The following is a 23835-nucleotide window of genomic DNA, read 5'->3' as shown; positions in this document are numbered from 1 at the left end:
AACTTGCTTAGTTTCAAAAGGAAGAGTCCAGAAGACAAGTGCGTCGTTTGTTAAGAACTAGTCCGCAAAATGAAGCTGCTCATGATCATATTGGTGTTGTTCGCGGTGGTCATCGTTGGCGAGGCCTACGACCCTGGCTACACGCTGTTCCATTGGCAGGAGTGTCAACGAATCTGCAGGGACCACTGTAGCGCAAATAATCAGAATTACTACTGCCACAAAAGCAACCAGGGAAGTATGCTTTCTCGTGATGAAATGAAGAAGATATGAATGTCAGTGCTTTGGTCGGATGTAAATGGAGGGTCACAAATTAAATTCAACATGTGTTACCCGCTGTAGCATTTTTTTTCTTTTTATATCAGTATGTTAGCAATCAGCTAGCTATACCTACTGTGCCTACGTGTAAATGAATGTGAAAGCACAAGCTCTTCTAGAGTCTGTGCGGAAAGAAAGGAGTCGTGGAATGCAAGGCCGGAGCCCATACATTCCACGACTCTTTCTCTTTCCGCACAAACTCTAGTACCGTTTCACTTAAAATGGACTCGAAAAATATGAACTATGAAGGCAAACATAAACTCAATTTAATTTAGATTCTTCCTTAACTAAGCAATTACTATTTGCTACGAAGAATTCTTATCGGGCACTGATCCCGTCAGTTGAGAACAAATAAACAGTAGTGATTATGTACCTATTGTATTGTTGTTTCCTGTGTTGTGTAAGGTCTTCTAAAATGCTTCTGAGGGTACGTACCAAATAGGAAAATGCCTGCTATTGACCGTGACCTGGGTCTCTAACAAAGATAATACATGTGATGTGACATTAGCTCCAAGCACGAGTGACTCCTTAGTAGGTAGTAGGTACGATTACTCGCAGGTACAAATACATATCCTATGGAACTTTCCTGCCTAATTTTATCAATGCATTTAGGACATACACGATACTACGTCAAGAGATTGATTGATAAGTTCTATACTAAAGCTATTTCGCAAATCACCTTTAACTTACCAATAATAAAGTCTCATTTTCATAGTGTTCTCGAATGCAGAATCTAAATAGCAGTTAGCATCTATTGTAAAAAATAAATAAATATTATAGGGCATTATTACACAAATTGACTAAGTCCCACAGTAAGCTCAATAAAGCTTGTGTTGAGGGTACTTAGACAACGATATATGTATATAATATATAAATATTTATAAATTCTTAAATACATAGAAAACACCCATGACTCAGGAACAAATATCCATGCTCATCACACGAATAAATGCCCTTACCAGGATTTGAACCCGGGACCATCGGCTTCATAGGCAGGGTCACTACCCACTAGGCCAGACCGGTCGTCAAACATATACACAGTGCCGGATTAACCATTAAGCAAAATAAGCACTTGCTTAGGGCACCACGTCTAGGGGGGCACCAAAATCGTTGGCAAAAAAACGGGTAGTTTGTACATGAACGTTTGTGCGTCGTGTATAGGGCACGTAAGCGAGTCTCCAACGCAGGCCTTTGCCCCTACGAGGAGGCCCATTCCATCAGGCTTGCAATATGCTGATTTTTTCCTCATACTTTACCCATTGGTTCGTGGTTGATTTTTGATTTCCAGCATTCTGCAAATCCGTCAGGCTTTGGGCCAAAGGGCCTTACACCCAACGTAGAGCTCAGTTTTAGAAAGCTACTTGTCTTCAACCCTACGTGGAGCTTGTTCTTCAGCCTTGTCGGAGTGTCGAATTTAATAGTAGATCTACACTTTTGTCTTAATTTATAATTATGTCGTGTCCGAATTTCGCTCTCTTGCAACTCGGCCTTCGGCTTCGCACCGAAGTCTTAACAGATTTTCGAGGATCGGAATTTGTCACTCATGCTGCCTGAGCTCTTGCACACCAGATTGGTTTGCGACGTATTGTACACGGCCAAGCTGCAGAGCCGCGATCGTGCGAACTAAATTGTCAAAGATTTATGATAAAAAAACTGATGACGGAATCAAAGGCTAAAGTGCAGGTTCGGGGCCCCACGAAGGTCGAAAACCAAAAGCATACGGTTTTATTTGAACCAAAGTTTTCCTTTAGCAGAATTAATCTTTGTTTTCCTAAGATGTAATTAAAAATTCCCCAAATAAACTTCCACTCTCCTTTACACATCCTTAGCGATGATTTTTTAGATTAAACTATCCTGTCCTTTCTTGGGACTAAACTAATTATCTCTACCAAATTTCAACTAAATTGGTTCAGCGGTTGAAGCGTGAAGAGGAATATGAAAAAAATGAAAATTTTACGTTTCCACTTCGGAATAGTGTCTATGTGATACCATACTCGTAAATGAGTTCGGCATTCCCGATTTATACGAAAACTATACCAAACATAGCCTACTAGCTTAACTGATGTAGATAACAAGATAAAGTTGAGAGCCCACACCCTCCTCTAAAAATGTACACTACAAAACTTGGTGGCTCCACTTCTTAACTAAATCAACCCTTGGGTCCTAACTCCTAGGGGCCAATCCTGCCAAAGGAAATCTTTGGTTCGAAACGCCTATTTCATCGGCTGCAACTAACTCTAATCAAGTGCCCTTTTGAGCGAGGCCAAACGCCGAGCAGCAGGAGAGCCATGATCACATTGGTTCGATTTCGTTAGGTCTTATTCATACTCCGCTTTTTACTTTATGTAAAAGTTAGCCTTAAGCCTCACATAAATTTGCCATGTGTCCAAATCCAGGCTTTCGTCTCTTGCGGCTGGGCATTATGCCTTGTTTATTATTCGCCATTGGTCTTTTTTATAGCGCGCCGCCATCAGACTCTCCGGGCGTCTAACCTTATGAGGATCTCAGCCTTCGGCCTCATTCACACAATTTGTCAATTCCAAGTTCTGCTTTCTTGCAGCGTGGCATTTGGCCTCATACGTAAAAGCGCCGATCGGACCGCGCTTTCGGCTTTATGAAGAGCTCAGCTTTCGACTTAGTTTTTTAAGACACTTGGCTTAATCCTCGCTTACACTGGGTATTTTATCAGTCACAAAACCCAGCTCTCTCGCAACTCTGCCTTTAGGTCTTGCTCGGAAGCGCCAAGTGGGCACTCCGGATCTTCAACCTTATGAGCATGGCCGTTGGATTCGTTTTTTGACTATTGCCACCATTGGTTCAATTCCAAGCACTGCTATCCTGCAGTTCGGCCTTCGGCCTCGCACGATTACCCGCCACGGTAGAAACAACTGAGGGTCAACCGCGAACCACGTTCGACGTGTTGTCTCCCTATCGCACATACGAATTTACAATTGCCTCTGGGCCTCAGTCCTTATGTAACTTTCGGGTTACTTTTGGTCCTGTTACTTCTAGGGTTTATTTGTGAAGTGAACCAAAGCAGGTTTTAATCACATAGTTAGCCGGAAAGGCAAGTACACAATTTAGTTCACGCATGCTTTGATAAAGGTGACATTAGGATGGCGACTGCACCAGCATTACTGTTGCAACGTTACTGCTGCAGCACTGTCAATTTCCTTTTTCCTTGATAAAATAAGTAATGGATTGAAAATACAAATTGCAGCAGTAATGCGACCATGAGCGTCACTTAGTTTACCAAAAAAAATCAATGTTGTCAATGTAATCTGGATGAGCCTAGGCAGAGGGGGCACCAAGATCTAGAAATGCTTAGGGCATCAAAATTTCTTAATCCGGCACTGCATATACACACATACAAATAAAAAATATCGGCCCGACTGCTGACGGGGGGTCCGACATGTCTGAAATTATCGGAAGTTCCAATCCGATATCGGATATCGGGTGGCCCATATAAGGATGACAGCTGTTACAGAGTGCCCTGTGGCATGAAGTTCACCTTCTTTGCGTTAACATTTTTTTCGTCATGCGGAGTACTTAAATGAAAAATAAATATAGAAAACACATATGTTATAACATTTTACTTCCATCCTATATCCGATATCTGATCGGACAGTGTGAAAATGCTCTTATGGGTTTGTGTAGACAATTGATAAACTTTGATATTGAGTTATTATCGCTGACGTTGGTATGTTAATTTATTGCGCTGTATAGATTAGGAAAATTATCAGACATTCAGGGAATCGCGGATTAGATTTTAGGGCACAACATTAGTGCGTCACAGTAGTATGCTCACGTCAGGATCTGATACGGGCCGCATGTATTCCGATTGGTTACTGAACGTATGTGAGTTAGTAATCAGTAAAGCGCCAATTACATCCGCTTACCGATTTTGGGCCCGAAATCAGTCCCGATTTCGGGCCTGATAATGGTTTTCCGTTTCACTGAATATCAGCACATCGTTAACAATATTAGAAATGTAAAAAATGCTTAATATGCAAAAATATCAAACATTGAATTTTTGGCAATTAGAGACAAAGTATTTTTTACATGTCAAATATTATAAAAGATGTGCTGATATTTGGTGACACGGAAAAATACTCTTGCTCGGGCCCGACGTCGGGCCTGATATCGGGCCATAGCGAGTGTGGATCTGATTGGCCCTTAAAACTGAATTGTATATCTCTAAATTCATACCAGCAAGCTAACATTAGGTACGACCTGTCTTGTCTACCTATTATTTGTAATAGGTAGTCTATTCAAGAATGCTCTTTTCAACAGACTTCAAAACCTTGTCATCTCATCTCAAAACTTCGAGTTGAGATTCTATAATCTCTAACTATTTAGTATACAGGGTGTTTATTTAGTCACCTGCAATAATTTACGGGCTGAATATATAGGTCATATTGAGCAACTTTTACTATGGGACCAATACCAAAATCGCGAAAAAAAAACTCTTCCATAGAAAATGTCAAGGTCAGAATGTATGAAACAGCCAAAAAAATTTTCACGATTGGTCCCATTGTAAAAGTTGCTCAGTATGACCTATACATTCACCTCGTAAATTATTGCAGGTGACTAAATAAACGGCCTGTATGTAGAATGCAACTGTCAGGAACTCGGGACCCGGCTCGCGGCGTAGTGCTTCATTTTTATCAGATTGTGGGATTATAGGAAGTAGTTTACTTAGTTTTTTTTCTATTGTTACTTATGCCACTGCATTACTATCGAAGCATCATGCTTGGATTAATTTGCTGTTATTAAGTTTTAATTTAGTAGGTTATTATATTTTACTAATTAGAGCTTATGATATTTTATTAGCATAATATGGCTTAAGTATTGCAGACCCCGTTCTTTATAGATATTGGGTGGAGTAGTATATTTAACCCACTTTGTGGTTTCTCAAAGCCAAGGACGCGATATCGCATCCTCGGCAATGCTAGGTCAAGGAAATAATCAAAATATGTTTTTAGATAATAAGCTTTATATGTATTTAAATCAGACACTGCTTGCATATATTCATATAGGTACTATTTGGACATAGACATACAATAAGATATTTACTTATTAGAAACCGGATAAACATAGACAGCTACAAACTGTGGAAAGTCGAGGTCTAATCTTTAAAAACGTGTCGTTGGCAAAGTGCAAGGGTGTCCTTTGTGGCACCTGCCCTTTGCCACCGACGTACAAAGTGGCAAGTCCCAAAATGTATGGCAGTTTGATTCAAGGAACTGTATTGTACACGAATACATTGTCAATAGTAAATTAATTCGCGCATATACTTCACCCCTAACCAATAATCCCATCCCATTATTTTATGGTTGTAAAAACTAGATGGATTTTATGGCAAGGGGTGAACATTTTTAAAGTCTCAATACGTATTTTAAATCTAGCATTATAAAAAGATTCAGATATGCCTTAACATTTAGAATTTTCTTATTATTCGGTGACAAATCCATTAAACCGATTCAGTTTCACTGACAATTGAAATAGCTATACTATTATAAACATCTTATAAAGCTGGTCCATTTACACAGTCGAGTCGATGAAATACATAATTATATTAACATCACATAAACTCATGCAAAATCCATAACAAAAGATTAAAATAAATGGAGCTACACCCCTTATGTCAACCATCTACATAACTAAAATTTATTATTATTCTCACTGTCTATTGACGACTAAATCTTGTTTTGCCTAAATGTAACAATATCGACAGTTTCCATTAACAATACTTGTATATTTCTAGAATAATAAGGTACTCTTTAATGTCGTTATTCATATTATTGTATTAACTTTTTTTGAATTTTGTCGATGCTCATTTTTCATTAGCCGTTTTATAAACGTTGATTGCGACAAAAGATCTTTTAAGTAAAAAAAACACATATTTTAAGGGGGTAGAAAATATGAATATGAAAGACTAAAAATCGAACTCAATGTGTATGACACCAGTACTACTATAAATTTAATACATATTTTCAGAAAAATCAAACGAAACATCCATAAACATAAGAGTGGGTGTTCATCAATACTGCTAAAATAAATAACTCCACGTAAACTTACAAACAATGAATCACAGATAGCATGCTGAAATTGCCATAGGTATACTGTTTCTATTTATCGGGTATTATATAGCCCGACTCGTCCTACGGCGAACTTACCCTAACGCAGTCTTAATCCATTCAAACAGCCGTTATACAATACATTACAACCTAATACTGACTGACAACCTTCTCGAATCAATACTTCATATTACAATTACGTACTACTTATAATTAAAACTGCCTTAATTCACAAATGAACATGCAACAACAAAAGTGTAACCTTTAGGCTATAATTTGGATTAGATATCTTTACAATGGTATAATTAACTGGCCGGATAGATAAATAAACATCGGCAAAATTTTAGAAGGAAAGAAAATAAGGTACACTATTGCGTCATGTTGATGAAACAGATATTTAAGTCGAATAGGTTCTTCATCATCTCTAGAACCAGCAGGCGGTTATTTATTATATATTAGTAGCACATTCAAACATTACTCAACTCGAGAGTCCTCCGATTCGTACATATCACAGATAGTGTGTCGGCGCGCGCGATGCTCGGGGCCGGGCCGTCCGTCGGCCCCGTCACAGGTAGGGCACGCAGGCCCCGCAGCGCGAGGCCCGCGGGGGAGACTCGGCGCGCGCCCTGCACACAAGCAAGGGTTAGCTCATGACCGCCGCTCCTCGCTGCGCGAGTCCGAGCGGCCGAGCGCTCGCTTCAGCTTGTCGACCAACCTGCTGTGGAACTTGTCCTCGCGGGCCGGCGGCGCGGGCGGGCTAGCCGAGCCCTTGGGGCTGTCGGCGCGGCGCAGCGAGGCGCGCGAGGGCGGCGCGCGGCAGTAGGACAGCGAGCGCATGGCCGGCGCCGAGCGGTGCGGGCTCAGCGCGGCGGCCGAGCGCGGCGACAGCGCCGGGCCCTCCGACCGCGACTCCGACACCTTCCGCACGCGCCCGCCGGCGCCGGGCCCCTTCTCCGCGTTCTCCGACGTCTTCCGCGACCGCTGCGAGTTGTATATGTCCCAGTCGTTCTTCATCACCGGCATCATGAACGCCATCTCTTCGGCGGTGACGATGACTCTTCGGTTTTAACGTTTTTGTAGGAATATTGGTTGCGCTCCGACGAAAAGCTGGCGCTGAACGCGGAAAATTGCACGCGGATCGATATATTTGAAGCGCTTCCTGTTGCACTCTTCCTGCGTTGATATTCACAAAAAATCGACTCGTTTCAGAGTGAAACACGGGGAAAAATAAATTTTATTGATTATTTCTTGAAGGACAAACAGTGGAAAAACCGGCTTTCACTTGAGTGTCACGTGCGCGGACCGGTCAGGATCAGGTGTTCACGCGAGGACGATTTACGGTGGAATGAAGTATTCGTGAAAACAAACACTGATATATGGAAAATGTCGGCGCCACTGTCGCTGCGGCATGTATTGAAAACTATTTAATTGAAACTAGTATCGCCTTGTTTTATACTTTAATGCTAATTGAAAGATACCTAATACGCGTAAGAAAATTATAAGGGAAAAATATGATTTATGTTTCCGTCCAAAACGTTTTAATTAACGATAATATGTGAAATAATATAGTTCTGCTACTCGACAACAGATGTCCATGTTTATCGTGTATTTAACGCCATCTGTTGTCATTACGCTTTTTAAACGTGTAACTAAACTGTGCCGTAGTGCACAGCTTTTTATTTCCAAGTAAAACCGCAAGATGGCATTAATTTTAAAGATTGATATTTTTCCTGAACCTTTTTGTTCAAGTGACTGATGAAAAATAATTAAAAACTCATTATTGTGTGTGTATGACAAAAATGGCGTCAATTTCACAAGAATTAGAAAATTTACTTTAAATATATATGGTACTAATTGCAACAACACTTAATTTCACAACATTTAATGAAACGATAATGATTCATATTAAGTATTTATTTTAGTAGATGTTAAAACCATGATCAGATCAAATGTAATAAATTCACTTTTATTGATATGTATTCTGCTATAAACTCAATACAGCTAAACGTTCACAATTTACATCAATCACATATTTTAAGCAATAACTTAGTGTGGCAGGAATCCTAGCAACAAGAATAATAATATTAATATTAGTATGGTTGCCAAAACAACAAAACAGCTCAATAAAGTAAATTTAACTATATTAATAAAAAGGCAACTAGAATTCAAAATGCAACAATCTATCAGGCAACTTTAGATCTAATATGTTTATTAATAGGCTATGAGTACGTTAAAAACCATACCTACTATACAACAGGTGGGCGTATAAATATCACAATAATTAAATATAATAGCATATCATCTTCAGATTACGCCCTCGTATCGTATGCAGGAACCAGGAAACTATTAGAAAAAAAAAAACCCGGCACACGAAGTTAATGGAGACCCAAATGATCATTACAATGGAAATAAAATCTATATTAGCATTAGCAAAAATAGTAACACGTACTTTTTGGCTACTTTTCTATCCAACAAATACCACCAAGTTTATGGGTGATCAATACTTTCTGGTTGTTATTCTGTCTTGACAGCAAGACTAGAGAGATACTAAAAGCAGTTTTTTAGAAAAAAAAATGTACCATCAGCTGCAAAAGTGCACAGCTAATTTATAAATGAATTCATTCATAATTTCTCTATGCAAATTCGCAGCTCACTCGCACTCACATACCACATTTTACTAACGTGCTTAGTAAATGGTCCATTATAAGAAGGGCTATATAACTACCATAAAAAATACTCAAATTGTATGTTTGTTTAATTCTATTACCATAAAACTAGGGTTTTCATTGTGTCCCAGGAGAACCATAGGAACGAGTGGCAAGCAAAAGTTGATTCACCCTCAACAGCGCATACGATCTGCCATCTTGTGGCATAAATCGAAAACTTGAACTTGACATTGACACTTCATGCCAAGCAACGCCAACGGGAGCTGCGCCATACAGTTCACTCACACTAACTTGCGTCTTAGAGGGTCTGCCATCTCAGAAGCTTAAACTTGTCATTAACACTTCATCCCCAAAACCTGGGGGCTCTTGTACTGCCCCCTAGACTTTAAGCACGCTTCCTATTGTAATGACTTAAGGGGTTATTATATCTACCCGGTCACCGGAAATTTCTGCTGAGAGGGACAGAGAAAGGTATATGTTATTTCCCTGACGCTTCTTTTTCGACCCATTTACTTCTGAACTAGATAACTAATCTCATCAGCACAGATGGCTGTCAACCTTGAATTACGTTTTAGAAACTATACTAGAATTCTGTTCATCCTTCTTCTCAGAGTCATAAAACTGATTAAGGTTGACCATAATAAGCAGTTCCGCTAAATGCCTCTGGTACCCGCACTCCATGAGTTTGGTGATGACCTTGTGCAAGTACTTGGCCAGTTTCTCGAACATGTGGAACAATTCCACCAGCTGCGCGAAGCTGGTGTGGGTGAACGAGTCTTCCGGTTCTTTTTGGTGCCATTTTCTGAAAATAAAACTTCTGCTAACGAAACAACTATTTTGGACAAAAATGGTGATTAAAAAAACCTTCTGTGCGAGATTCGAACTCGTGGTTCTAAAGATACGTGGTCAGAGAAATCGGGCAAGATTCGGTAGAGCGGCGGCATTTCGCCAGAGTCAATGATTTATTTAATTTTAAGTTTTGCCCTAATTCCAAAAATGAAATTGTCTACCTATTTCCCTTTTGGTTCAATCTATACAAAATATATACAAGAAATGGCACTGTGTTACACCATGTAAAGACTAAAATAAGACTTACCCAGCTTTCAGAACGCGACTGAATTTCAATATAACTGTAAATATATCGTTCAACAGTTTCATAACGGGCGTCGATCTGTTGTTCAACAGACATCTAAACAACACCTTCTTTATATACACCACATGGCAGTCGTATAGGTCATCCAACGTCCGCGCTTTCTTCAGATCGTTCTCGAACTCCGTCCAAGAGCTTAGTATACAAGTGGTCACTATGTAGTTGTCTAACGCTCGTACGAAAGACGACATTATGTGCCTGTGTAGTTGGATGGAGATGTATTGTGGGGATCCGAGTAGTTTTCGGGACTGTTGTTTTGATACTTTGACTGCTAGCTTCAATGCCTGTAAATAATTTGTACATTTAATAAAATTCATATTTAATCCTCCGACGCGACTTAATTCTGGTCGAGTTAAATATCTTGGAAACGACTGGATTTATTTCCACACGGTTAAACATGACCTCGACAGACAAAAGTTTAGATTTAACGAAAATCACACTCAAATCGGTTCTTCCGTTTGGCAACTACGATGCCACAGAGAGAGACAGATACATGTTAAACTTATAATACGCCTCATTATTTTTGCATTGGAAATCATTTATTTGCTTTATTTAGAATCTGACCAAATGCTACTTTATGTTGAATGATTTTTTATGTAATCTTATCATATCAAACGTGATAAGAACGAAGAACAAGCAATCCTAATTAACATAATCAGATTCGACACCAAGAAGTACCTGAAAATATTCACCCAAAGTCCAAAACGTCCTCCTCATCTTGATCAAGGACTGCAACAACTTGGCGTATCGCAGGAGCGCGTCTTACGACATTGTGATATTCAGTGGCCACGAAACTGCATATTTGAGCGATAGGCATTGGAACACGTCTTCATATGTGTGTTGGTAACGTAAAGGTTACATACCTGGAAATCTTCACCCAACGTCCAAAATATCCTCCTCATCTTGATCAAGAACTGGAACACCTTGGCGTACCGCAGCAGTGCGTCTTGCGACATTATGATATTCAGCGGCCACGACACCGCGTATGTCAGGGACAGGCACTGCAGTACGTCGGGCGACGTGTGTTGGAAGCTCAGGGGGGACTCGGTTATTGTGAATGATAGGTTTTCGGAGAACTTGTGGACGTCTGTGAAGCATACAAAGGATGATAAAAATGTCAGCGTTATCTAGTGTTACTCAAACCGAAACTATGAGTTTGAAAATGCGACGAAACAATTCGAGAAAAAGCAGGCTGTGCCCTTGGTTTTGTCTTAGCGGGGGGACTAACGCGCCCCTAGGTCAAGATCAGTGAACACACGATTACGAATTTTATGATGCTCGGTCACTCACTAGATTTATAGTATATACAAACGAAAGAAATGTACCTTTCATCTAGTTTTTCAGGCATCACTTTGTTGGTGGTAGTGATAAGGACAGAAGCAGGTGGTCTAATTATTATCATTAAAAGTTAAAGATGCGAGTACCTAACTATTGTTTTAGCAACATTTTAAATTTAATGTTGAGCAAGTTTATGGTCACTGTTGATAGCCCTATATTTCGTTTGTCTCACATGGTATTTAATTTGATTTGTGACACGTGCAAAATAATATAAATAATACTCCACGAAACCACATACCTCCACATAAAACGGTACAAAAACACACGAGTCGAGTTGGGGAGTTGACAAATTTCGGTACCTCGGATGCACAATTACCGACACAAACACCAGAGAGGAGGAGATCAACATACGCATCCAAAACGCCCTGCGATGCAGCGCACTGCGCAGCTCTCCATAAGGTGTTGGCGTCCAAGCTTCTCAGCAGAAATACTAAGTTACGGGTATGTAAAACTATAATAAGACCAATCCTTATGTACGGCTGCGAGGCTTGGACACTAACACTGAAAGAAGAGATTCAGCTCCTGGTAGCGGAAAGAAAGGTGTTACGGAAGATCCTGGGACCTATTAAGAGAGATGACGGCACCTGGAGGATCCGTAAGAATACCGAAATCGAGGAGTTACTGGCCGAACCCAATATCATCGGCGAAACAAAATGCTTTGGAGGCCAAGACCCTCTTTGGATCACTGCGCCACAATAGTTAGTTAGTTATACCCCACGAAATGTTTTCTAAGACTTACGTGTAATTGACGAACCAAGCGCCTTATCCAGAATATTGTGTAGCGTCGAAAAGTTGAGCAATTCTTGCGGATTCAGCGTTTTTGTCAGTTTAGTGAACAAATTCCTGCAAATACTACTCGAAAATTCCCCGTCCATGAGGAAAAAGTAATCCTTCAAACTCCTCAAATGCTCGTACATATCGAGATTGACCAGAAAATGGGTCAATATGGCATTGTTCACAACTTCTAACTGATAAGTTAGAGGCAGCATTACAGATCGTTGCAAGCAGGCCGTTAAAGTCGCTATATTATCACAAGTTATTTGCTCTGTATCCTCCACGAAATTAGATGCAAATATATTCGTATAAGGCTTCTTCTTGGTTTCCTCCAAGGTAATTGCTGGATGTGTGTAACAAGAGTCCGACGCGTCTAATGACATTTTACTATTGAAATAGTCTTTAGTATATTTTTTTACGTCCCTAGTACCGAACGGATCAAAGTCATCTAAACTGTAAGTGCCTTCTAACAAATTAAAGATGCTACGTTTCGGTTTAAAATGATCTGTTATCCCGTAATTGGATTTATTTATGACCGATTTGTTGAAATCATCGTTTTCTAACATCGTCGGTTCTTCAGATTCTGCGTCTTCGTCGACTAGAAGTGAGAAGTCGAAACCGTCGGCGCGTAAGAATTCTTTATCGCTCGGAATTCTGGCTGATTCTATGTTGCCGGTTTCACTTCGGGGAGTAAAAACGTCGCTGGTCATTGCTCCCAAGGGTATATCGGCTGTTGTTGGCGTTTCCAAATCCAACTGAAATAAAAAAAGATTAGTCAAGTAATTTTGAGTCAAATTGAGACTGAAAACTTCAACAAAATCTTTCAATGCGAACTTACTTGTGGAAATTCTCCAGGCGTGAGTGCATTACTGGGAGTAGGTATAGTGTACGTAGCCATTGAAATCTCGCTATAAGGTTTCAAATTTAGCGTCAAACCAGCCCTCTCGCCTTTTTCTCGTCTGGCACTCAAAGACGGAGCATCAAAATCCGAACCCAACATCTTATCCCTGTTCTGAACTGCTTCTTCCTGTGCCTTATTTGCTGGTTCATTTCGTTTTACAGTATCAGCTGGTAAGTTATATTCAACTCCTAGAACCTTCTGTTTATTTATAAGCGCTTGCTTTTGAGCATCTGTCCTCGGTTCTGCCACAGCTTGTTTATCATCTTTCGGATTTATATCAAATTCTGCTCCAAGGACTTTAAGTTTATTGCGCCGAGCTTCAGCGAAAGGGGTATTAATATTATTTTCTTCGTCAAGCGAATTTTGTAAAGGAGCTTTTAATCTATTGTTTTCTTGGTCAGTCTGTCCGAATTCATTTGTCATTACTTTGTGCTTGTTCTTCAAGGCCTCTTCCCTCATTTTAAGATACTGTTCATTGTCATAGATACCGTCCAAATTTGCGCCAATGACTTCGCTTGATGTTTTAGTTGTTAAGCCATCGATTACTACATTTCCTTGGGCATCAAGCACTTTCTTATTATCACATTGCTTATCGTCAGATGTCCGTAGACTAAATATGTTTTTAGCTGCATTACATATAGCACTGAAAACGTCTGAAGATGAGACGGATTTTGCTTTGTTATTGTCAAACTCCGGATTTTGTGCTGTGAGGTCTGTCATCACTATTGATGATGTTGATGCCGTCATTGGTGTAGAAATCTTATCAAGGGCTGATTCATGTTTGTCAGCATCATCAAGAGTTGACGTATCTCCATTAAAAGTTAATATTTCATCATCAACTGAAATCGATTCTGCGGATTTTGTATCTTTAACGCTTTGTTCACACGCATCACCAGATCCATCCACAGATACTTTTTCAATGATCTCATTTTCCGTTTTATCTTTCTGTTGGTGTTCTAGTTCTAGTTTTTCTCTCTTCAGATTTCGTTCTTCGGTAGAGAGAAGTTGCATTCTACTCTGGTCGAGCTGCAGTCGTTTTATTTTCCATTCTGTGTGAATTTTACTCTTTTCGACTTGCAGGTTCAACTTCGAATAGTATTCCATTATTTTATTCCTGAAAATATAGAATAGATAGGTAATGAAGTATTCTTGGTTCAGTTTTCTAGGATTTTTTTTCTGAAGAAAGACTATTGTCTACATATTTAATAAAACTTTAAAGATGATTATAGCATTATTTTACTTTATATATTAATAAGTGCGTTATGCCACAAGCCACACTACCACATAAGTCTCATAGCAATATTAGTACATCACACATATTAATATTTAACGTATGTAAACAAAATTTAGTCGTATAAGCCTTGCCTTCTTTGAAATAGGTTAAATGGTGCCGTAGGTCTCACGAGCCATAAATACTAGCGATACAAACTAAGCTTGGCTAAGTAGATTCACCACTACAGTGGAGAAAACGCAGTAATATAAAAAAATTACAATTCATCAACACCAAATCAGACCTGTTTATTTTGGCTTTATCTTACTCAAGATCAAGTAATAATACCTTTCGTCATCCCTCAATTTGGCATCGACATCATCGGTCGTCTTCTGGAGTTGTTTCTCAACACGGAACCTATTTCGTTCTCTTTCCCTCGCCCTCGTCTTGGCTTCCTTGGCCTCGGCCATGGCAGTCTCGAGCACTCGCAGGGAATGCTGCTTCTCCGCCGCTATGAGTTGCGCTAGACGTTTGCGTTCAGCTGAAAATACGAATAAGACTAATATGTACTCATTAATATTTCATTTACAATAATCGATACAGGCAATTTTAAGGAACGAAGTCAGTTAGATCCGTAGACATCAGAATCTAAATATAACAACTAAAACACATCAACATTTTTTTTTTTCAGAGTATCTGCCGTACGCTCGATGAAGCATCATATCATAACCAAACAGAATTTGAAATAGAGGTGGATTGTCAAAGAAAATTTTGTTGGCACAGTAACTTTACTGCCATTTTTCGACACATGATTAAAACTTTAAGGGCGCCATTCGACTTTGATCCTTATTCGTCCACGAGTATGTTAAATTTGTTAAATATACTGCACACTTTTGCAGGATCGGTCGAACTTAACAATAATCTTCGCAAAAGTCTCCGCCTGCTTCTTTCATAGGAGCTTTGTCAAAAAGTGATGCTATTGCGTTGCCTACCTTTGGAGTGTTTTATCACTTCTTGAAAAAACTGTTTCTGATTTCGTCAACCTTATATCAAAATGCAACACTTCAAAATGGAAATTATACCAAAGACAAAACTGTCACAATTTAGCGGAATTTCATTCAAACTCACCAACAATCTTCTCAAGCGTCTCCGCCTGCTTCATGGCGGACATCTCGGTGAAGGCTTTCTTCTCCGCCTCCTTCTTGAGCAGGATCTGCTCGAAGGTGACGGGCTCGCCGCTCACGAACAGGCAGCGCGTGCGGTACACGTCCAGCAGCTGCTGCTGCCGCGAGAGCGCTTCGAAAGTCGCGCAGCATTTAATGGAGGGGTGGTCGGATGAGATGAGGAGGACTAGAGGGTCCTAGAACGATAAAAAATAATAAAAATCAAAATCAGAATCAGTAAGCAGCGTATAATGTCACGCCGACCGCAATGCCTTAGTACTTCGCACAGTAATGTGATGTACAGTCGCTGCTTGACGCAGTGTACAATATAAATTACCGCAGGATGCCTCTTATCAACTCCTTTTGATTGATAACGGGTGAGTAGACGTAACAAGGGACTGTTTGTATTGCAATACAAGTTACAAATTCCCAGAAACGGGCTTTCATTCAAAGTTTCTGGATACAGATATAGGTAGCAATAAAATATAGAGTTTATAATTTTCATTGTATAGTTGATGTCATGTGAAAGTATTATCAAAGATTTAAAACTTCAAAAAACAAAACTAGTTCTTCTAGGTACGCAAAAGTAAAATATTATATTCTATTATATTGGGTATTCTATGATACATTACACTTAAATGTTTAAGCATCCTCAGATGCTTGCCACAGAGCAGTACCAGCTTAGCCAGTACCCTCAAAAACCCTGGTACGGCGACGCCTGAGTTATATGGAAGCCTTTATCCTATTACCGCTTAGATTGACTATTCACGTACTGAGCGTCTTTTAAAAGATATATTGGATTTCTTTTTAATACTTACGTTTGGATTACATAATTTAAGTAGCCTCAGAGACTTGCCACAGAGCAGTATCAGCTTCGCCAGTACCCTCAAAAACTCCGGTACGGCGACGCTCTGAGTTATATGGAAGCCTTTGTCCCAGTACCGTTTGGAACGACTGTTCGCGTACTGAACGTCTTTCTTTATAAAGAACTCGTTGTACCAGTCGTCTAGTTCGCCTTCAAATATGAATCGCTCGATGAATCTGGAACACAAATTATCACAGATTTGTAACCAAAATAAAAATCTAAAAAAAAGAGAAAACCAGCGAAATTAAGGATGTCCTTCTGTTCTGCAGGAAAACAGGAAGATTTGGGAATGCCGCCGGGACTGTAACATCTACATCTAGATGGTTTCACATGTTATTAAATATAGTTCCTTATAGTTTCGATATGTTCGTAAAACAGTCCGAAATGTCCGCATGAAATGAGCTGTAGTCAAATAGAACCTTAAAGACAGATGAGTTAACAAGAATTTCAGATTTTTAATTAAAAATATTCTTGTCTTGTGTGTGTAGAAGTGTGTGTTGAAGCTCACGGCACAAAAAATATACAACAAAAAGATATGTATCACAATAAGTACAGTAACTGACCTAAAGTACACACGGCACACAGAAAATAGGGCGCTGAACATCGTGGCAGCCGTCTTCGTGTGAGTGACCAGAGATATCTCGTTAAACAGATACGACATCAGCTCGGCGCCGTTTGGTATCGTTGTTATGGAGTCTAAAAAACAAGAGTAAGTAAGTAAAACTAACTACTACTGAGGAAAATATATTTACTAAAAATAATTATCGTAGTCCGCAGACGAGAATAATTTTGCAAAAATGTAATTTCAATACAATTTGATCTAATGTCTTTGTCACGTGTCATCTCAAAGTTGCTTCGAAATATTCAGCAACCTTAAGAAATATGGCAAAAGAGATGAGTACTTGAGTAGGTGCCCAAATGGTATATTCTCTCAAGACCATTTGAGTAAAATTGTAAAACCTGATTGTAAGACCCTAATTTATTAAACAAAAGCCATTGTTTCATTTATGCGGATGGTTGGCTCCCGTGTTACGCACTTGGCAAAGCAACAATGTCAATTAAAAGCAACTGTATTTTGGTAATGTAGGACGATCGACGACCTCATTGTAGGCGAGCGCTCATATTATTACATAGATTTGAACCTTAATACTATTGTTGGTTTGTCACGTGTATTATACGGGACCTGAACACTCTCATAAAAAGAAACAATGGCTTTTATTTAACGGATTAGGGTCTGAGACCTAAAAATCATTTCAGGAAATTCATCCTAAAAGAGAAATCGATACAGAATTATCAAAATACATAGATTAAATCAACAAGATACTATGGATCTAAGTAATAAAGACAAGTATGTAACCCATAGTAAACCTTATTGCAACAATTATAAGCTCTACTTTCTACCTACCGTGATTGATCATTTTATAGATAGACGCAACAGTCTCTATTTCGTATTTCAACGGCTCCATATGATGTAAGATCTGCAATAGTGTGGGTAAGCACTTCTGTGTGTTTCCAGTACATTCCTCATAGATCTCAGTAGCAGTTAGACGGAAGTTTAGTAAGTATCTCTGAACGATTTCACGCGTCGCCTGAAAAGTCAAAAAAGTATTTTATCAACAACGGCTATAACCAATGTATATTTATAAGAAGCGCAGATATACTATTATAGCAAGAAACAAAAATACCTAAGTAAAGAAATAGTGAAAAAGCTCAGTATTTTTTTTTTCTTCATAGTTTTTTTATTAAATGACAAATCCCAACGTTCTGAGTCATTTTCAGACTGTATCATATGTCATTGTATTCATTGATAGAATTTACTGATAAACCAGATTTCCACTGTGATAATGATTACCTTTTTTAATCTTACGACTCAAAACATATCTTATTATTTTATTTTATTTATTGGAATTATGTAGATGGTCCAAAATACCCAGAAGTTAATCAGGCACTCCTTCCTACTTTCCAATAGGAGCAATTTTAACCTATTAACTAAGGATACAAACCTCATACACAAGTCCCTTGCTCCTAAAATGATCTTCCACAGAGTGATTGAACGCGAACTGGTACAAACGCTTATAGTAAACGCCGATGAGAAGAAAGTCCCTCACGTAGCCCTTAAGGTGCGCTACTGACACTCCTTCTAAGGCCAAGTTTTCCTTGACGTAGAAACAGTTAAAGTCTTGGCTGAATGGAAAGGAGGTTGTTTCTACGCCAACTAAAAAAAAAAGTTTTTATAAATATGTATACAAACACTACTGTTTTAAGTGGGAGAAGCCTTCTTTGGTTCACTGGCGGAATTTTTGCTGAACTTTGTGTAAATTAGCTACTTACTGATGAGGTACATGACATGTCGGATGAACTGTCGCTCCGACACGATGTCCAGGTCACACAGTCGGCTGCCGTACTCGCGCCGCCACAGACCCACCTCCCGGGACGACGTGGCTATGAGCCTTCTTTGGTTCACTGGCGGCATTTTAGCTGAAATAAAAGTAAGTATGCTAAGCACGAAGAATTTCGTACATTAACCGGCCTGTTTCTGTCTCTACCGCACACGCGTAATTAGTACATTGCTGTCTCGCCGGTGATGGCGGCGGTCAATAGCGGGACAGCAAAATAATTTTGTGAGTGCGGTAGAAATAAGAACAGGCAGGTCAACGTACAGCTATGAAATTCTTCGTTCTTCGTGCTTAGCAATCGTACTTAAGTTTATTTTTAGCGTCAACATACATCATGAGTACTTCTAAATTCTGGGAAACAGCACTTTAGTGTATTGCTCCAAAGATGCATTTACAACATAATATTTATCCCCCGGCATTTTTTAAACCAGTCAAAAGTACATTTTATCATAAGAACATTGTATTACTTAGAGTTTCATTCCATACCATAAAAAAAGGAACCCTGATACACTTCTTTGTTTGCTTGTATACCTTTGTTTTATTTCCTCAAGATTAGCCTGGTCCACACAGCGAGCATACGCGCTAGGCAACTTCCTCACGCACAATACGGCCAGTGTAGACGTGCCTCGGCCGAGTCAGCGCGCGCGTTTTCCTCGCCCGAGTACGCCGCCTCGGCCGAGGCACGTCTACACAGGCTGTATTGTGCGTGAGGAAGATGCCTCGCGCGTAGGCTCGCTCTGTGTGGACCAGGCTATTTAGGTATATGGCTTTCATTGAAATATTAATGGTTTCAAAAACATACAAACAACTTCCCATATGTCTTCAGGAACATCTTTGTCGACCCGGCTGGCCACTTCCCAAATGTTATCACTGATGATAATTCCTGGCTCCAAAACATCTATTTGCTGGACATTGCTGTCTGGTAAGGATATCTGCAATATGTTAGACATCTTTCTTTCTAGTTGCAGTAATTTAAAAAAATCATTTTGGACATATGAATTGAACATTATATATAAGAAGCTAAGAACTTCCTTTTAACTAATAGCCCTGTGGGCTGATAAAGCCCGACAGATTTCAAAGGTGTTCTTTACCGTATTTAGAGACTAAAATGTCATACAAAGTCATAAGTCATAAGTTATTTATTAGTAAAACCAATTTACACGTTATAATTATTATAGAGCTTATTTACATACGTCGCAAAATATACAACTCCAAATCAAAATCAAAAACATTAATAATATAAAAATATACACATTACTTAACATCCTATTTGCGGAAATTTAAGTATTCATTATAGTCGTAGAACGGATGCTCAATAAGCCAGCGTTTGAGGCGACATTTAAAAATGGCCAAGTTTGGGGCGCTGGTGATGGTCTCAGGTAGTTTGTTGTAGACGGCAGGCCCCATGACATGGGTGAGCTTGGCCGACTTGGCCAACTTGCGGCTTACGCCCACGAGCTTATGGGCGTTACGCGTGTTATAATTATGTACCATACTATGAGTTTTGTATGCTGTTAGGTTTGACCGCACATACACAGCCGCCTGTAAGATGACTATAGCTGGTAAGGTCAATATTCCCAGTTTTTTAAAGTAGGGTCTTGCAGGAGTGTTGTGCGGTACTCAGTACAAACTTTTCTGAAATCGATTTAAAGACATACTTAATGACAATTTGTTTGTGTGTGTGTGTAACTTTTCAGGATTGCCATAAAACAAACCTAACCTAACCTATTTCTAGGATAACCTTACGAAAATCCAGAGAAGTTAAGGGTTTCAAAATTATGAAGAATGATAATCTGACAATCATTAAAAAAAAAATTATATACCACGACGGTGGCAAACAAGCATATGGCCCGTCTGATAGTAAGCAGTCACCGTAGCCTATGGACGCTTGCAACAAACACTACATTATGACTTTCAAAAATTCTGTCAAACAAAGGGATCTGCAACTAAAAATGTAGTTAGTTTATGACACCCGCATCATAATTACATGAAATCGGCTCCTACATACATACAGCTCACAAGCAAAATCACCCTTCCGATAATTAGGTGAACTGTCCCAAACCTGTTTTATACATACCTTGGCACTTGGGCTGTTAGAACTGCTTTTAGGTATTTGTAAGTCTCTCTGGCCAGTAAGTCGTGGAAAGATTGATATGTTATCAGCATATGGTGAAAAGTCAATAGATGTGATGGATGGGATGGATATAGGACTGACAAACTTCTTGATCTCACAACCAGTTTGAGTATTAGAACGGCCTAGTATAACTGAAACAAAAAAATTACATTAATCCGGTATAGGGTTGCCATACAACTTTCCCGTCAGGTTTTTGGTTTTTTGGTATAATTGCAGGGAGGACTTGGTGAGTAACTACGAGCTGCTAAGAAGCTAACCAAATGTTTGGATTTTGCCAGGAAGGTTATGCTGTAGCTACAATACATGGTGACAAATTAAGGAACTGCTAGTAAAACATTTTGGAATAAAGGATTTAATGGGCACTTATATACTTTGTCATGATAATATGGTAACTGGATTTCAATCTCTAATGTCATTGTTTCTTTGGTCTGCATGTGTCCTACAGAATGCATAATATTTATTTGTAATGAACATACCCCAGGTTTTGGGTGTGGTGATGAATGATTTTGTGTATAGTATGAATTTAAAATAGGTGTAAGTTCCAAATGAGCTTAGAAATGTTAAAATAGTTATTACCAGTTTAAAATATTCCCACATCTAAAACCCTGGGGAAAATTAATATGAAACTTACATGACGAGGAGCCATAATTCTCCACTGTATATACTTCAGACTTTTGCTCATACAACACATTTCCTTGGCTCTTCAAAGCAAAAGGCAGCTCAAACACATGAGATGGGTAGTAATGGTATGGGTCTGAAGACCCAAATGATTCTCGTGGCAGTTTGGGAAGCATCTCATCAAAAGTACCAAATGTGAAGGGGTTCTGAAAATTACAATACCATAACAGTATAAACTACGTGCAAAATAGGTGCCAGTCGTTGAGTTGCGGAAACCGGACCTTGCTACAATACAATACAGTGTAAACAGACAGTAATAATATACAACCAAATAGTACAGTATCCACCATTTTTTGTGGGGTAACCCTTGTGGCCTTGGAATTTTTAGCCGTTTCAAATAATCAATAGTAAATAAATAAACAGACGATTGTAAGTCAGTAATCCAAAAGGGGTCTTGGCTTCTGGAACTACAGCACACCACTTTTCAATATTTAAAGGAAAAATTAAGAGATGACGGGGTAAATAAGTTCAAATTATAATTATTATATATAGTACAGGTACAGTCAGCGTCAAATACTTTGTAGCAACCAAAGTGGCCAAATAGTTCGGTACACCATATATTTAGTATGGTGTACCGAACTATTTGGCCACTTTGACATACATAATAACATACATAATAACGTACATACTTTATAAATTTCCTGGGAAAATTCGACATTCACAGAATTTTTTAAACAAAGGAGGCATTTTAATACTCTGGTTGCACTTTCCTGTGCATCTCCAAAATCAGTATTTCTCATTTTACTAATAACGTTTTTCAGCTCTACCGCTCTTTTATGCTCTGCGATATTCTTCACATTTTGCTTACTAATAAAGTAATATGACCACAATTCGGACACAGGTTCAACCTTTGTGTCTGGCACCTTTTTACTGCTTTTTCCCAAAATAATTCCATATGAATGTGACCTCATCTTAGCTACCAAATGCTTCTCAGATATTTTGCTATGATTAGCATACTTAGATGCTGTTTTAGCGCATAGTTCTGTAAGAAGCTGGAAAACCCCATCGTCCCTTCGATCTACCGATGATGCCATGTTCGAGCAAACAATTTATTCAGAAATATTTGAACGGCGAGACACGGTAACGGTTCAGTGAGACTTATATGCTTATGAACATACTAGGACACAATATACAAATAAAAGCATTTGGGCTATAACAATATTCAAACAAACAGCGATACATCCATAATGACACTTGACCGTCTGACACTTCTGACAGACACCACACCCAATTGACAACCGATGCTAAATATATTTGAGACACATCTTTAAACGCGAAATACGTGTGTTATATATTTATTTACATACATTTCAGTGCTAATTACATCCACACATTTACATACAAACATTAAATGTCAATACGACATACTTTTTAAGCGTAAAAACGTTTAAAAATATAGGTTTACAGTATATTAAACAGGATTTATTTGGCCAAAGAATAAAATACATTTATCCAATGTAAACTATAATTTTTAAGCAATAGCTCGAACAGCAGGGCAATGGCTAGCGTTCAAATACCACTAAAGTAGATCGTTACGCAACTTTACGCACAATTTGCTCCGCGTGCTGCCTTGATAGAAATTTATCATATTTAATAACACACCAAATAGCATATTTTGTGTAATTTATTGGTGGTTTGATATTTAAAGCAAACGTGTAAAAGCACTTACTCTCTAGCAAGGCCTGTCGACTTCCTTAGAAAGATATGACGCTTCATAATTGCGCATGTGTGGTCTGACGCTCTGGAAATAGATACCAGTTATTAATATAAAAATATTTTGCTACAGCAACATTGCTCCTATCTGACTTTGTCTATTCAACTTTGGGAACAAATAAAATCATTTTTATCAAATATTTTGATTTATGTCACACTACCATATGTAAATTATTATTATTTTATATAAATTATTACCTATTTCAGTTTGTCTTTGTCTATGTTCATAAAATCTATGGAGGTCAGAGGCACATATACCCTCCATAAAGCCTTGCACTTGGGTCTGGCCGGTTAGAACATAGACAAAAGTCTGCAATGTCAATGATGTCAAAGTCATTGACGCAAAACTATTTTCATTTTCAAAACTATCAGTTTTCATATAAAATGATTAAATAACGATTTATGTTGTTGAAATAGATTTATTGATTAATGTTTAAAATTAAAAATCCACC

The 23835-nt window shown here is 38.8% G+C and overlaps 2 protein-coding genes across 3 annotated transcripts; both read right to left on the bottom strand.

Annotated features, from left to right (window-relative positions):
• Nucleotides 1–5293: 5293 nt before the first annotated feature.
• Nucleotides 5294–7876, bottom strand: LOC133525760 (uncharacterized). Its single transcript, XM_061862141.1, has 2 exons — nt 7111–7876; nt 5294–7021 (listed from the first exon to the last, which is right to left on the bottom strand). The coding sequence occupies exons 1-2, from the start codon at nt 7428–7430 to the stop codon at nt 6961–6963; spliced, it is 381 nt and encodes a 126-aa protein (XP_061718125.1). The 5' UTR covers nt 7431–7876; the 3' UTR covers nt 5294–6960.
• A 418-nt stretch (nt 7877–8294) lies between these two features.
• On the bottom strand, nt 8295–22999 carry LOC133525756 (gamma-tubulin complex component 6). Of its 2 annotated transcripts, none has more exons than XM_061862135.1 (16): nt 22300–22999; nt 21624–21816; nt 20936–21123; nt 19661–19790; nt 18794–18940; nt 18466–18677; nt 17868–18051; nt 17026–17158; nt 16416–16638; nt 15563–15794; nt 14783–14975; nt 13162–14338; nt 12289–13078; nt 11075–11298; nt 10158–10495; nt 8295–9863 (listed from the first exon to the last, which is right to left on the bottom strand). In XM_061862135.1, the coding sequence occupies exons 1-16, from the start codon at nt 22702–22704 to the stop codon at nt 9626–9628; spliced, it is 5007 nt and encodes a 1668-aa protein (XP_061718119.1). In that variant the 5' UTR covers nt 22705–22999; the 3' UTR covers nt 8295–9625. The 2 variants fall into 2 exon arrangements, with proteins under 2 accessions (XP_061718119.1, XP_061718120.1); XM_061862136.1 differs by having other exon boundaries at nt 22296–22479.
• Nucleotides 23000–23835: the final 836 nt, after the last annotated feature.

This window comes from Cydia pomonella, chromosome 15 (genome assembly GCF_033807575.1).
Source record: "Cydia pomonella isolate Wapato2018A chromosome 15, ilCydPomo1, whole genome shotgun sequence".
NCBI classification, from domain to species: domain Eukaryota; kingdom Metazoa; phylum Arthropoda; class Insecta; order Lepidoptera; family Tortricidae; genus Cydia; species Cydia pomonella.
Note: the sequence above shows the minus strand (reverse complement) of the source record. Positions and strands in the feature narration are given on the sequence as shown.